At 36.1% G+C, this 17,766-nt stretch overlaps 1 protein-coding gene across 1 annotated transcript in view; it reads right to left on the bottom strand.

The window, feature by feature from the left end:
* Positions 1 to 2,474: 2,474 nt before the first annotated feature.
* LOC139142355 (U1 small nuclear ribonucleoprotein 70 kDa-like) overlaps positions 2,475 to 17,766 on the bottom strand; it is a 36,209-nt gene continuing 20,917 nt past the window's right edge. Inside the window, 6 exon segments of the mRNA XM_070712275.1 lie at positions 2,475 to 2,661; positions 3,116 to 3,461; positions 3,463 to 3,750; positions 4,056 to 4,134; positions 5,732 to 5,833; positions 14,308 to 14,389. Coding sequence (XP_070568376.1) covers positions 3,116 to 3,461; positions 3,463 to 3,750; positions 4,056 to 4,134; positions 5,732 to 5,833; positions 14,308 to 14,389 — 897 coding nt within the window. The 3' untranslated portion in view covers positions 2,475 to 2,661.

Genomic DNA, 17,766 nt, shown 5'->3' with positions numbered 1-17,766 from the left:
ACACCACAAGACTGAATTCAAGCAACACTGTGTACTTGGCTAATGCCTGTTTTTATCTGATGAACATTGAACAATGGGAATCTCAATATATATATTACAACGTAGCAGTACTGTTACAACATAGTGTTATTACATGCCTCAAGGTGAATGCAAACCAGTGCATTGATTTGAATAGGAACATCCGGGATGTTAGCGGGCCGGTGAACGATGTACTGACCAGTTTCCATGGTTACCTGGTCCAGTGAAGCCTTTCAATGTTTTTGCCGTCAAAGTAGATGCTTCACGCCAGATGTAAAATATACATGCGAGCACCTCTACTTTGACTTTCATTGAAATCTGTTTGATGCTGGTCGATAATGGTAAAAATCGTTTGAAAATGCCCTGCATGTAACTAAATGATATATATACATTAACTGTGAAGAGGCATGTAATAAAAATATTATTGCCTGAATACATGGGTTTATGTGCCCTCCTGGCATCGGGCAATTTGTCACCTGCTCTCGGGCACCTAAACCCATGTATTCAGGCAACAATATATAGTACTGTTATGACATAGGCATACTGTTATGACATAACAGTACCGACATGACAAAGCGGTACTGTTGTGACATAGTGGTACTGACATAACTGTACTGTTATGATATAGCGGTACTGTTTGACGACATAGCAGTACCGATATAACATAGCGGTACTGTTGTGACATAGCAGTACTAATATGACAAAGCGGTACTGTTGTGACATAGTGGTACTGACATAACTGTACTGTTATGACATAGCAGTACCGATATGACATAGCGGTACTGTTTGACGACATAGCAGTACCGATGTGACAAAGCGGTACTGTTGTGACATAGCAGTACTAATATGACATAACTGTACTGTTAGGACACAGCAGTACCAATATGACATAGCGCTACTGTTCTGACATAACGATATTGTTATGGTATAGCTGTACTGTATTGACAAAGCGGTACTGTTACAACATAGCGGTACTGTTATGACACAGTGGCAATAAACCATGTAAGCAATGGCTATGCCATTCAGTATTGACCACTTCACTAATGCTAATATGTCATAAAATGGTCAAAATCTCATGGCATAACCACTACTGGGTGTGGTTTATGGGCTAAAATAGCAAGATAAACCTGCTTTAAAATTATCACAATGTTCCATTCTTTCAGTTAAAAAATTTATTGACAGTTCCTTGCAACAAATTCTAAATCACACTGAGTCACTAAAATATCTACTTTGCAATACCATTGATAAAAATTTCAATTGCTTTGTCATAATAATCTACACATACATCTTATCTAATCATGAATTAAGCCTGAGCAGTACCTCCTAAAGCTCTTTTCTGAAATTATCAAAAACAAAAAAAAAGTTTGCTTACCTCTTCCTAAAACAGAGTCTAGTTACACTTACCTTGGGACAAAATGTACTTACCTACCTTAGCTTAGCTAATGTCAGTCAATCTTTGTAATACAGAGTTGTGTTAAAGAAAGCTTTATATCAGTACACTTGATGCTTCTAATGTTTTCAACTTTATAACTTTATAATTTGTATTTGCATTTCCAAACTCAGGATTAACAAATAAACATTTTGAACCACTCTGTAGTAATTGATATTCTACCAACAGAGATTGTTTAACCTCTTTATAGTCACAAATGTGGTATTTACACATTATCTGGGGATGACAAGTGTAAATTTTTGCCTATTTTGTTCATATGCAAGTTTAATCTACACTGAAAATGCTAGCGACAGTTATTTGCATAAGAATTCCTGATATCAAACTCTCTAGTTCTATAGTTGACTAATATCAAGTTAATGGCTAACAACTTAGTTACTTTAGTAAATGGAAAATTTTAAGGTGATCATATCAGAAATTTTCACATTCAAACAAGCTTTTCTTTATCATTTTGGTTTCCTCAAAACGGAAACCCTACAAAAATCTTAAGTGTACAGTAATGTTGAAATTTAAGTACTTACTGGGTAAAGACTTTTAAAGACATAACTACCAATGAAAATTGTGTGAAATTGAATACACAACTTTTTGTCAAAATGTACAACACTACAACATGTATGATACTCGGAGCCTTTCAGAAATGTAGTGAGATAAGGTTTTCTCAACTTGTGATTTTAAGGTGGAATGCGCCTGGGGACAGATACATCTACAACTCTTTGCTGATCTACCACTTGTGGAGCTTATTTTAAAGCTCTTGGAGAAAGTAAAACTTTCACCATCTTATTTTCCTCCATAGAGTTAAAACAGATATGGCGGCTATTTCGAATTTCAAACATCGCAAAATGTTGGACAATTTGTTTCCCTAGTTCCAAACTTTGCACAGTGACCCCAAATTTTTAGTGTTGATTTGGCAACAGAATGGTTGAAAGTTTCGTTTATGAAAGTTTGAGCGAAAGTTCAAGTCTTCACTTTCGTGGCGCGTACTACCTTAAAAGGACATTGTAAAGGGTAAGGCCCTCCAAAGCAATTCTGTAACCAAATAATTTCTTGCGAGTTCAGTTCAAATCTTTACAGGCACATGGCACAACCAATATCCATTAGGTTCAGTGGTTCCACTTATAACTACAAGACCAAGTAGAAATGACCAGACCCATCAAGCTAGGAGGTACAATTGAATAAAATTGATGCAGTTGGGTAGTCTGCAAATAGAAAATACAGGAAGGAAATGTTAAGAAATCATGCAACTTTGATAAGCAAGCAGGTCACTAAAATACAATTCAAGCTCCGGGTTGAATATACTGTATAAGATATATGGCTGGAAACTATATCAGTGGGCTATGTAACAGGATGATCAATCAAAATGCCAATCATCCATTTGATCAATCTTGATCAATAAAATGAGATTTCTTGAACTGATTAAATTTAGAAAACCCTGACAGTGAGTCTGTCTAGTACAAATACTCTGTGTTGAAACATTTCCAGGTATATTTCTGTCATTAAGGCATTGTGGAAAAGCTGCAAATACAAAGTACAAATATAAGCTTTGCTGGTTGAAAAACAGCCCTGTGGGTAGCTATACCACACAGTTAACTTTACTACAGGTAGGTCTATAGTTGAAAAAGCTACTTTTACAAATGATCTGTAAGTATTTACCTATTGATGTTCCATTTCAGCATCAGTAATTTCTTGCATGGTATACTCTGCAGATGGTGGAGATGGTACTTGGTGATTAAACATAACATCTTCACCTTCTTCAATATCTTCTTGTTTGATCATCATCTGTCGCCCATTGTACTCATCTTGATATAATTCTGCTTCATTCTCTCTATCCATATCCATGTCCCTCTCTCTACCTCTATCCCGATCCCTTTCCCTATCTCTATCCCTATCTTCCCTGTCTCTTTCCCTGTCATCACGATCCCTCTCATCTCTTTCTCTTTCCCTATTCTCATCTCTTGGCCTCTCCTCCCTGTCCCTACCTATCTCTGTCCCTATCTCTGTCCCTACCTCTGTCCCTATCTCTCCTATCCCTATCTCTGTCTCTATGCTTTCTTTCCCTATCCCTATCCCTATCCCTATCTCTATCCCTATCGCGGTCTCTACGCCTTTCACGATCTTTGTCACCCCTATCACGATCACGCTCTCTCTCACGTTTCCTTTCTCTGCTACGACTTCTAGATTTTCTGCGAGGCTCTCGGTGTTCTCTTTCTCGTTCCCTGCTGCGTCCTCGCTCACGGCGCCCTCTATCTCTCCTATCTCTATCATCATCTCCACGATCACGGTATGAGCTGCAAAAATCACAGAAAACAAGTCATTGTCAATGACATTGTCTCCATTTGGTTAATAAATTTGGAAACAAAATGGCCGCCCCACGGCTAAATTGGATCGGTTCACAAAACATTATCCACGTGTATATGTAAGATATACACATTAGGGAGTAATCCTTGTACCAAGTTTGAATGAAATCGCTCCAGGCATCTCTAAGATATCTGCGTGAATGGATGGACACACAGATGTATGTACAGAGATTACAGAATCTATAAGCCCCCATGGAACAAAACTGGTTACAATATTCATCAGTTCATTTACTCACTTTAACATCATATCTTCTCTTCCAGAATGACGTATATTGACATCCGGACCACCTTTACGAGTACTTCCTAATCCTCCACCTGAAATGGAAACTTAACTATTCAATGTACTGCCACCTTTAGCAATAGTCAATGGCTTGACAACAGAGTTCAATTTTAATTCAGTCAATTTGGATTGGAAGAAACAATTTTCATCATCATCAAGCTTATGCTCCACCAATGAGCTACAAAGTCACTGTTTCCTACATATTTTGTCAAATTTTCATCAATTTGGAAGTAAATTATCAGTGTTTCCGTTAACGCAAATCCTGCGTATTTTAACGCAAAATTGTTCGGAAATACGCAAAAAAAATCATGGCTGCGTAAACAAATACGCACTGAGAAATGCCGCCCATGACACGACGTACTTGGCCCGCACTACATTGCCTGAACATGGTTCAATGCAGGACAAAAATAGAAATATGCACCTGCTTGCAAGTGACATTTATCATGATATTGCAACATTTTAGACTTTAGCAGACCGCAGCACTTTATGCAACATTGTATTTCATCATCACAAAACATCATGTCAATCAGTTCTGTACAGACAATGGCACTACAGATGCAAAAAATTCGAGAATCGATCGAGTCTACGTTGTTGGTTGTTGGTAACACAATACAGTTAATGGTCATTACGTCGCATGTTATTTGGAAAGTGTTTATGGGTGACCATTTAGACTCTGTCGGGTTGCATTCTTGAGAGGTCCCGCTGGACTTTGAACAGTATTTGCTTATTATTGGCCCTTTGAAAACACTAATTTCGTAGTCAGAAGGTATTTTCTTTGAACGTCATGAACTCATTGGGCTGCTCAACGATCATATACGGGACATGCATCACGGCATTGCAAACGTTCAGCTACACCTTGAAGCCCCCCAGGTTGTTGTTTTTTGTTAATAGAGCATGCGCATTACAGGAAACCCCCAAGTTCTACAGAAAAGACTGCCCAGCTCACTTCAGATACTGATTCCTACCGTACGCATTTTGAATACATTTTACGCAAATAAAAACTCAGTTGCGTAAAATCGTACGCAAGTTTTGAAATTGTAACGGAAACGCTGAATTATTTCAGGTGACATCTTAGAACACACAGCAGGCATGGCCAACTAGACGTGCCACTTAAGCTCCGCTTTTTAAAAGAACACAAGAGTAAGCACACCATAACTACTTGTAGCAACTAAATAAATACTTGTATCAACCAAACGAGTACTAGTATCTACCAGATACAATACTAGTAACAACCAGATTCAAAACCAGTATCTTCAAATCGCAATACTAGTATCACCCTGATACAATACTAGAATCTACCAGATACAATACTAAAAGTATCTACCAGATGAATACTAGTAGTAACCACATACGATACTATCAGATAAAAGGTACCACTTTGCTTATGTCAGCAATAACAAATCATATCCTTCAGTTTGAAATACAACCAAACTGGCACCAAGTATGTGATCAACATTACTAGACTCCATGTCATCAACATTATTTGTCTAACAATTTTTTTAAGAGATTTCTTGAAGTATCAGTGAATATCTTCCAATGGATACAAGATGCTACATAAATTATTTATCCCATCCTAAGGAAAGGAATTTGACCAAAGCGGTGATAAAATGCCAGAACTGAGACATTACTGACCTAAACGTCTCGGCAACCATCCTTTGACAGTTCTTGCTCTCTCTACATCCACCAACACTCTACGTCCATCTATCTTCTTGCCATCTGCATATTTGTATGCAGCTGTACCGGCGAAAAGAAAAGTGAAACACAAACATGTAAATCTCTGTCATGTAACTGTTTGCATTCAAATACACAACATGGAGGTGATACTTACGGTTCATTCCGTCCTGCAAAAACTGAAATGATCATTATTGTTTTCAAAGAGCAGCAGTCTGCGACACAGTGTGATACAAACTTTGCACACACACATTACTCTTACCAGGACTACTATCCACCACATTGTGTTGTTTATTTTATGCAATATCTGTTTAAACAAACAACTTTTCACATAAACACATGACAAGATACGCTGCAAATGGAAACATTTCTATAAACACTCAATGGTGCATTTTGCAACAGAAATTTTCAAAATTATTATCCAATGTTCTGTACAAAAGTTTGTGTAAACACAAACTTGAAATCAGATTCAGATTCATGGCCATGACTGTTGATAAACAGAACAGAGATGGTTGTACACACAAACTTAAAATCAGATTCAGATTCATGTGCCATGACTGTTGATAACTGTGGGTTGTTACAAGTGATCATGGACTGTGAGCACAATTAAAACCATGTATCACTGCTATTGATAAATATGTATTCTGAAATGAAGAATAATACAATTGAAATCAAAGCAAGGAATACCAATAATATACTTGTCACAGACAGGTACTAGTATTTGGTTTTTTGTTGTCCAATATAGTGATATACAGATTGGCATCGGATCCTATGTCAGCCATGCATTAGGTACAGTGAGTTGTTTGAATTCACTGGTAACATAACTGATATGGCACCATGTATTGCATTTTTTCACCTGTCACTATAACAGTCATGTGTCCATTGATTTAACTCTGATCCTACTAAGTTTATCTGTCATCATCAGCTCAAGCTGGTTAAGACCAGTAAGACAAAGTAAAGTGTTCAATATACAACTGTATGTTGAGATTTGAACAAAGATCTGAACACAGGAAGAGCCCTGAAAACACATACTGTAAACATACTATAACTTTATCTTTTATAGTATGCTATCAAAGTGGTGAAGATATGTGTAGTTTTGCTTCAATAAAGCTTTTTACCAACTTGGCAGATCAAAGTGGTGAAGATATGTGTAGTTTTGCTTCAATAAAGCTTTTTACCAACTTGGCAGATCAAAGTGGTGAAAATATGTGTAGTTTTGCTTCAATAAAGCTTTTTACCAACTTGGCAGATGATAGGAGACAGGCCTGGTAGGAAAAGAGTTAATTTACAATTCTCAAATACTCCTGTGTTGTGTATGTCAGATACCACATATCGAAAACCTTGACATGTATCACCATGGCTCACAAAGGGTTCTCCAGGATGTACCCACATAAGGTAGACAACACATACACTCTATGATCTTTTCATTATCATTCTGAGGAGTTCAAGCCTTTGATCCCTTGACTACCTTGAGTGCTACAAATTTCCAGTGTCACAATTAATTTATACCTTGAGAAATGAGTAGTGAGATCCTAGTCTTGTTGATAACATGGTTGACACAGAAATTACTATTTATGGTAGTCAAAGGGTCGAGGGACTAAACTAGCTGGTTTTCAACCATATTCTGAATTTTCTCTAAATGGAGTAGATTGTCTAATATCCTGAACATTCTATCATGATTGACACACATAATGTCAGCCCCAATTGCAGAAATAAGAGACAAAGAAATTATTGATATAATTTCTGGCATCAACCAAAATGTGCTCATGAGCTGACATTTGTACACACTTATACAAACATCATTTGTAGTAACTTGAGTTATAGATTGTGTTATGAACTTACAGGTACCGTTACTTCAGTTTTTTCATTCATGCAAAAAAACTGTGATATCATCCCCTTAGTATGCAAATCTAAAGACATTTAGTTAATCCTGATCAGTGTTTCTCGACATTCCAACCCAGATCATATCCATGTTGTGGTTGAAAAAAGAACTCATCAAATCTGAATGGTCTTCACAGACATCAGCCACATCATGTCTCTCACACCAACCATCTCTCACACCAACCATCTCTCACACCAACCATCTCTCACTCATCACAGTCATCCATCATTCCAACCTCAATCTTTCTTTCTGTCATCCAAACCCAAATCTATCTAGTCTCATTCTGACCCAAATTTATCTTTTGTTATCCCAACAAAATCTATCTTCTGTCATCCCAGCCAAAATCTATCTTCCATCATCCCAGTCTAAATCTATCTTCTCAACCAAAATGTGTCTTCTGTTATTCCAAATCAAATCTTCCTTTCTGTTAAATGTACCTTGCACAAAGTCTTACCATTGTAACCCAAACCATTGTCACAGGTTAGTGACACTTTTCCCGATCCACCCTTACTTCATAAAAAGTCTATTCTCATCTAATCTCACCATGGTTGCCATTCCAAACTAAATTTCAAGGTGACATATTATTCAAATTAGAATCTCTAGTATACAGACTTACCAAATTTTACAAAACATTGTAACTCTACTTTCACAGAGTGACTTATTCTAACCTCTTAGCTACAGCTCTAATTCAGTATTGTCTTGTAGCGACACATTTTTCATTCAAAACCCAGTGTAAAATAGAGACTTTTGTTACTGTATATGGTGTTACGAATATGAACCAAGAGTTCAGCATAGGTAATACTTACACAGTTTAAGTCCCACTCCAACCCAGGTCTTACCAACTATGAATTATTTTTTTCTAGTCTTACCAACAACTGTTTTTCAAGGTATGTTTTGCCAGTTTCATGGCAACTCCTACCAGTATCTTCCTCATATGTACTCAAATCACACACATCTTACCAATGCAATACAAATTATCTTTTCCATCAAAGTTATTCCATCTTGAGCCTTACCACCTATTGGCACATTTAAACCAGTCTTACCAACTTGAATATTAACTTCCACCATTCTTACCGGTGTCAACCGTTGTTTTAACATGTTTCTTACCATACTGAATGGTTATTTCTACCAAAATCTTACCAAGTTGAATGGTAATTTCTACCAAAATCTTACCAATATTGAGTGTATCTTTTTGCTCTTAGTGGGTTGGTATTGCAGGTCGCCAGTTAAAATCCATTTGAGTATCAGTGAATTTACCTCAATGTCTTACCAACTTGAGTGGCCATTCCTACCAATGTCTTACCATTACTGACTTGAAATCATATCCATGTCTTACCCGCTTGCATGGCTAATTTTACCAGTCTGTTACCAACATCCAAAGTCTTAACACTTCTCACTTCAATAACCTCTTACCAACATAGTGTGTTGCTTCATCTCTTATGTCACTTCTTACATCCAGATTTTAGCGTAATAATCATGCTTTTTTTTGCTTATTTGGAACAAACTTTTGCACCTAAATCCATCTAGTCACAACAGGAAATCATTTATCAGTTTTTCAAAATCCATTTGTAACATTCTTGATAACAATGTATCACTTTTCACCTATCAATTCCTAACACTGTTCCAAATAATTTGTTTTTATCAATAAATTTGTAACATTGTTGCAAAAATGTTTTAAAAAATCAAGTTGTAACATTCTTGCAAATACAGTTGCAATTTATATCATCCTACCCATGACAATTTAGCAACTTTTTAGATTCCTACATTTGCATATCAATGAAAATCAATCTCAGCACATGAAACTTGGCATTTCATTTCTGAATCTCTCATTAAAATGCACGACAAACATCTTTGTTTACTGCAACTTCTGCCTTCTTAAATATTTCAGTTCACTTCTGTTTCTTGTATAATAATTTGCCTAAACTGTAGCATCTTTTTTCTCCTCCATTCAATTAGATACAAAGTTTCAACATAATCTTGCATGAAGTCTACATATAACACTGATCAAATAATACTGTTTTCTCTCACAGGACATAAGAACTGCTAGGAAGTCCATCTCTAAACAATGACACTTTTCAGGAAACAATAATTTACATTCCAAAACACAGCACAAGACTTACATCATGTACCTGTTACCCACTTACAGTTAACAAACCCTCTTGGGTCTGTTCAACCTACCAAATCACTTAGCCAGTCTTGCCTACAACCAAGGGAACTTCACTTTTTTATGTCACTTGTTGTCAATAGTCCAGGCCTCGGATAAACTCCAGTCAAAATTAATCTTCGATTTGCCTCCATATTGTTTGGAACTTCCCAACTTACCCGTTATGGTTTTTTTAGTGGTAACATTCTAGCCACATCTGTTTTTCCCACCTAATACTGTTAATCATTGTTTTCATATTGTAGCCTGGTCATTGCTTGTATATACCGGTACGTCTGGAAAACCTTGTTGCCTAATTGATAACAATTCTCATCTCACTACTTTCAAGGACTATCTGATAACTCATTAAAAAAAACAAAATCCCTATTTAGAATCTTGACAAACTGGTCAGATTAACAATCTTAAAAACTTTTAACCTTTATGACACTTTCTAGGTTACATGTATTTTGTTCTGAATCTCCTGTCTCCTTTCTTTGAATTCTGGTTCTAACTTGTGATACACAAACAGCAAATACAATGAGCACCATACCTCATAGTATATAGTGTTGTGGAGATGCACATTTTTAAAACCATATAAACAAAATTACACTGACATAATGAACATTTTGCAATGTCCCGTACCATTATACCAATCAGACAAGTCTTAAGTAAATGAATAAAATCAGGCTGTAAACATGCTTTTCCGGGATTGAAACATCTTAGTAAATTTGCAAAGTAATCCAGTTGGGTCACTGCAGTCAGACGGGAACAGTTTACAAATGAGATGTTAGACTCTGGATATGCCTGATTCAATGAGACATGTGAAAGACATGTGTCAGACATGAGTCAGACATGTGTCAGTACAGTCATCTCTACACATACTTCCATATTACTGATGTGCTGAACTAAGAAATATTAGCATCTTGCAAAGAGAAGAGACAAGATAGTGTGTTTACACTTGGAAACTTAATCCTTCTTGAGACGTTAAAGCAAGACCAGGCTACTTGATTTTGAGATCGAGACTTAATTTTCTAAAGGAAAACTTAAAAATGCCACTGGTTTAAGTGAAAAATGTCAAAAGTATATCAGATGTGACTAGAAGTGTTTCCTGAAAGTGTGTTAACCCTGTCTTACTAACTGTGGACACCCTAACTTGCCAAAAAATCTCTGTATCACTCAAAGCATATCAGTTGATTCAAAATAAAAGTGGTTTTTACAAACATGCATTTTGCTTGCATGTAATTTCTTGTAAAGCTGGACTATGGATCAGAAGTTTGTCTTTCCTTCTCACTAACAATACTTCCTCCGATCCTCCTAACATCATCGCAAGATTTGCTTCATGTCAGAAAACATCTGGGCTAATATAGTTGAAATGTTTAATAAAAAAACATTTAAATCACTGAAAAGTCTGATGCCATATGAGCCTTGAATGTGCAACTTCACATGATAACCTGACTACAGTGTATAAGTCCATGTACAAATTGATTGACAAGGCAATAAAACCAACAATGTAAGTTTCACTGATCAACAAGAACTGGGAAAAGCAGGCCTTTGTTGATTCTGTTGAAGGGACATATTATATTATATTTTGACAAACACCTTGTATACTATTCCATGTGTGTATCTAAATTAACAAATACAAAGCCCTTATAATCCATTCAATTCTATAATCATAATTAGCGGCTTTCTGTTAATAATCTCATCAAGAATTTCTTAAATGGATAACATTTCTTATACCTCAGGACGACAGCTAAACCTCTAAATGAGAATTCTAGATACCTCAAGGTGGCAGTGCCTGATACTCCATGGTGAGAGCTCTAGATATCTAACGACATGACAGCTTTCTATGCCTCAGGGTTAGACAACTCAAGGTGACAGCTCTAGATAAACCTAAGGTAGCTCCAGATATCATACATGTTAATGTACGGAAAAGTGGCTTTATCTTGGTGTGATTTAAAATTTTGGAACTTCTAGATCCATAGTTCAGCTTTAACAATTTTATATTATGGTTTTTTCATTTTTTAATAAATTCTGATATGCCAAGATTTAAAAAGATATTATTGGATGATTCTAAATGTGTGTATTCATGTGTCGCATGTGGAGTTTGCAAATTTTACATGATAAAAAAAAAATCACTGACTGCTCAAAAAGAGGAAAAGGGGGTTGGGTGTTTTTCTTGTTTTTCAGTAGTTCGGAATAAAGATGTTTAACTTTATCAGAATTCAGGACATTGACCTTCAAATCGCCATCATTGAATTCTGATGCTAGTCTAAGAATGGCGGAACAGTTTTCTAAAGATTTTGAAGAGACCACCTGTCAATTTTTAGGTAGCCAAAATATAAATTGGACATATCAAATTTGCCAGGATTACAAGGGATACAAACTTGGAGCCAAATATTTAAAATACCAAGTAACATTATTAGATATTTCACTGAATTTATTACTTTCTTTTAATTGAGGAATTTAAGAATAAGTGGGGTAAATTTGTAAGTGTAGTATAATATACCTGGGTGTGCTTACCACATTATACCCACCCATATCTGTAACACAGTCTATAGATGATTACAGGACAATCTAAGCTGTCTGGAAGCACTGTGTCAAAAATACAATACAAAGACACAGTTAAACAAAATGCCAGCATTTTTTCTGTATTCAAGAAACTTGTAGGGTGTTCTTACCTGTTTATTTATTTTTACCTTTATCAATATTTTTGTCAAAATGTGTTTGTGATCCTGATGAATTCTATTTGAAATATACAAATATGTAACCCAAATCTGAACTCAGGTACCTTTGATGTCCCATTACTAAACTTCTCAAAATGTAGTTTTTGTTTTTTTTCTTTTGTTTACACCAGTCTGCTACAAAACCACGCCATTGCTAGAGTAAAACACCAATTTCAAGACTAACAGAGCACAAATTGCAAACTTTGTTACTGTGCTTGTTGTCAGTGACAACTACTTTAGAACTTCTAAAATTACTTGTTTGATTCAGGTGTGAGATAAAGAGTGCTAAAGGGAAGTAATACTTGGCTAAATGCTGCAATTTTCAAAGGGTTACACTCAAAAAGGTTAAGGTAGAAAACGCCTCGGGGACAGATATTCATACTCTCAAATTTCTACAATTTTTTCTTATCTACCCCTTGTGGTGGCTAAATTTAAAGCTCTTGGAGAAAGAAAAAACTTTTACGGTCTCAGTTTTTTCCAAATTCCAAATTTTAATTTTTTCCCATAAAGTTAACACAGGGATGGCAGCCATTTTGAATTTCAAATATTGGTAAATGTTGATTCTCTAGTTCCAAAATTTACATGGTGACCCCTGATTTTTATTCTTGAAAGAGAATGGTTAAAATTCATTGAAGAAAGTTTGAGCAAAAATTTGTGTCTTTCACCTGTGAGGAGAATACTACCTTAATGCTACTAAAATAACTATTGCTGATGACATAGTTTGATCTTAAGCCAGCATACTTTCTGCATGATAAACTTCATTTCAGAGTGGGTCAAAATAAATTTCTCATTGTCTGAATTTTTAACACCTACTGCAAGCACAATGATCAGTTCATATGTATTAACTGAACTACTCAATAATGTTTAGAATACTAACATTACAACATTGTGCTCCTTTGAACTGGAGACTCCCCAGGTTAATTGTTCATAAATTGCCACTTTTAAGATATTATAGTGATTATTATCACTTGACCTCAATACCAATTTCTCTCTATAATGTTTTTCATTGATGTCGTTCCATTTAATTTGCAATGTTTTAAGGGTCCATAAATGGGATACCCATGTTGCACCAAAGCTATTTTTTCAAAGTCATAGACATCTTTGATTTGCTTTTTGCAAGCAAGACTTCATGCATAACTTTGTAACATCTCTGTATTTAGAAAGCATACATACTTTAATCAGTATACAACTGAGTATTTATACTTTTGTATGACTCTCCCTGTGCTTATAAGCATTGTCATACTGAATACCATTATGTGTTTCCTGGCATCATTCAGTAATGTCAAGGCTGGTACTACTTTAACACAGCAGATGGCCGAAATCGTACAGATTTCTTTTCATCTATTTACATTTCAAAGAATGTTAGGTCCCAGCACTGTCATTTCCTTGTTTAAAGCATGTCCACTATTAACAATTACAAAATGGACATGACAACATTGATTTATTCAAGGCTGTCTCTTACTTTTTAAGATGTGTTATGCACAAAGGATAACATTCCCTTTTTCTGCACTAGGATGTCTGGCTCAGTAACCATAGCCAATGATAGCCATTGATAATCCCTTAGCACTGATATCATTGAATAATTGTAATATTTATCAATGGCGACTGTAATGAACCACTTACACAAAAATAATTTTGGCAATTGTGGCTAGCCGCCATATAGAAATAATTTTCTGCATAAATGTTTTCAGATTCAGCTGATAATCAATAATTGCTTGGAATCAAAGACTGCATATGATGATCTGAAATCTAATATGGTGAAGATACTGAATAATACCACACAGATACTTACAATGCATGTCTCTCTCATGTTCATACTCAATAAATGCATACCCTCTTGGTTTCCCAGATTTCACACAGTGCACAATACGAATCTGAAAGAAAATAGTAATTATTTTGAGAAGAAATACACTAACATTTCCCTGGTCAGCTAAGCAATCGGTTATATCATTGGAGGAGGAAGGGGAGGGGTTCCCCCCATTACTTGAATGTTGAATTTTTATGGCTATCGGGCCTTGCACAATGTATCTACCAAGTAAAGAAGTTGAACTGTGTAATATTGAACTGATAACCACCTCAGTGAATGGTATAAAGTGATATTCTGACAAGTTCACAACATACTTACACAAGCTATACTGAGCACATGTCTGGAATAAACTGGTCCAAACCAAGTGGTAAACCCATCGGTGAGGTGGTTTATTACTAATACATCATTACAGTATATTGAAATTATGGCATGAAACATCCAGGGTTTTACATCACTTTTTACTTTTGAGAGTCCCTGAGACCCCTGGTGTTAGAAAATGGGAGACCTACATCAAAATATGGGGGTCCCAATTTATTTCACAAGAATATTATATTGTTTCCATGCCATGGTCTTCACTGTGTTCAAATATTATAACACACGGCAAATGGGTTGCACATTTCTTAAAATAATTCTTACATAAAAATTCTAGTTCATACTGAGACGGCCTTCATTGATCAATTCAAAGAACACTATTCATGATTGAAATTATCTCATAACTTTAATGACAAGTTCACAACGTTGTGGAATTTGAACAAGTATTCAAATTTGGCAAATTGACAAGAAGGTAAGTAATTTCATACTCTGAAATGGCATTCACCTAGCAAGTCCAGTAGGTTTGAGTTCACACTCTGCCAGCAGCTCCTTCAGCAAATAACCTAGCAGTGTTCATGAAGTCAAAATCATCTATGATGGGGCCAACCAGTTTGATGAACATTAGTCTATTAAGCCTTTGAGGATTGAGTCTATTTCGTGCCCTCTGTTTGATGGCATTTTGTACTGAAAAGCCCCTTTCACATGGGGCAGAGGACACTGGTATGACAAGAGCAATTTTAGCAAGAATGGCAAAATCAGGATACTCCTCTGTAAAATCAGTTAGCAACAGCTTGATATACATGTCAAAATTCAGTGCGTCCCTATGAGATCTTGTGAAGTGTTTGTAAAACAGAAAGTGTGCCCTAGCTCTATCGCCATCAATACCTGGTGTATTGTTATAATGATTCAACAGTTGATCAAGCTGGTTGACCCCATAGTCAGGTAGGTTGGCCACATTTTCGGATATCGGTGTGGGTTTAGAATCACATCAAAACATTCCATAATATTCATCTCATCATCTGGAAATCTGCTATCTAAATTATGCAGCAGTTTGTTGATATAATTTTCTCGTACACTACAGAACCTCTGTCTGAGTGGCTGATTGTCAGTGATTTGAATGTTTTTGTATGTGTTTTTCTGACCATTGCCAGGAACATCACCCTAATCATTAAAGACTTCTCTGATAGTGTGTGAATCATTAGTCATTGTATTCAATGTGTCCCTAGTAGACTGAACACTTTTTTTGATATGGGATAGCAGGGTTAGCGGTAGGATTTCAAGTTAGTAGCCACACTTACTCAGTGTGGCTAATTTGGTCCTAATTTTATTAGCCACACGCAACTTTCATTAGCAACACATACTAAATGCTGGTAGAAACATGCTTCAGTCTTCAAGTTTTTGATGTGATACATTCATAAATGCATACACATATACATATATATATATATATATATATATATATATATATATATATATATATATATATATATATATATATATATATTATATATATATATATATATAATGAGATACATGAGACTATACATTTCTTTTTTCACTGCAAAGGCTACACAGACAGTAGACATGATCTTTAAGTAAACTAAACATTTGTAAAAACACATTCAGAGACACACAAGACCTTATAAACATTTTTCAAGAACAGTCAAATCATCATTATGTGATTTGGGAAAATTGTTTGAACTCAGACCAAAATAAAAATGAAAAAGAGTAAAATATTGATGAACATGTTACATCCTCATCTATATATACTCTTTGTTGTTGATTTTGCAAAACCTGTATTGCACTTCATGATCAAGATCCCCATTGGGATAGGATTTCAATAAAGGCTTACTTCACTTTACTTTAATGCCTACACTAGTTAAACCCCGATACAGAAAGGTGATGAGCGTATAATAGATCATTACAGTTAGTAAAGTTACTTTTCCGATCAGAAAAACTATTGAAAAGGTGTTACAACAATGGGACATTGAAGTTCCCGCGACAGCATCGCTAGGAAAATGGCACGTTTTGCCAGTACCTTCATGAATCTGTGTCCCTCCGTACCCCCGTTACCTAAATAGAATAGTCCCACTCCGCACATCCGCCATTGTTATTCTCACTCAAGGCCACGATGCGACGTTGGTTTTCCTTCTCTAAATATGCAATTTCATTTGTTTGACGCTATTATCCTTTCATCAGTGAAGAGTTTTTACCGGTGACTATTACAACTTTCAATGCTATGTCGTTGTTTTCACAAGATGTAGACCGTTTGATATTGCAATGTCGACTTGCTTTTATGTGCAGTCAATGCACATGCCATGCCAGTTAGTTTACGGTTCACACTATGCTGTTGATCGACAGCATACACGACGTCTTTGTTTCATGTTTACTTTTTTCAAGTTATGATTAATGTGGAAATTTCACAAAAATGTCGCTGATCCAGGGATTGTGTAATCAGTTTGATTTGATACTGCGATATGAAATACTGTGTCAATAAAGCTCTTTACGTGTTCAGCAGCTTCGCGAGATATACACCAGCAACAGATATTTATGCGTCCCAAGGGACGCATAGTTTAGTTTTTGAGGGGTCCTGCGTCCGGTTTTATGCGTAAAGGACGCAGAAATGCGCGTCATGTAAAACCCGAACATCAAAAAAGGAATTTGCAGGAGTGTAATTGAGCAAGACTATGCACAACTTACACACGTAACAGAAAACATATTACAATTTTGAGCCCCTCCCCTACAAAAAATTCAATTACATTTAGCCAAACCAGGGCCATGTTCTCTAATGAATATGGTAATCTTTATCAACATACAGAGTGCTGGTAGTGTTTCAGTCCAGGCTGGCACCTAGGTATATCTTACACAGAGGGCAGTGTTTCAGTTCAGGGTGGTACCTAGGTATATCTTACACAGAGGGCAGTGTTTCAGTTCAGGGTGGCACCTACGTATATCTTACACAGAGGGCAGTGTTTCAGTTCAGGGTGGTACCTAGGTATATCTTACACAGAGGGCAGTGTTTCAGTTCAGGGAGGCACCTAGGTATATCTTACACAGAGGGCAGTGTTTCAGTTCAGGGTGGCACCTAGGTATATCTTACACAGAGGGCAGTGTTTCAGTTCAGGGTGGCAC

This window comes from Ptychodera flava, chromosome 1 (genome assembly GCF_041260155.1).
Source record: "Ptychodera flava strain L36383 chromosome 1, AS_Pfla_20210202, whole genome shotgun sequence".
NCBI classification, from domain to species: Eukaryota; Metazoa; Hemichordata; class Enteropneusta; family Ptychoderidae; genus Ptychodera; species Ptychodera flava.
The sequence above is the reverse complement of the archived record's forward strand: the minus strand, read 5'-3'. Positions and strand labels throughout refer to the sequence as shown.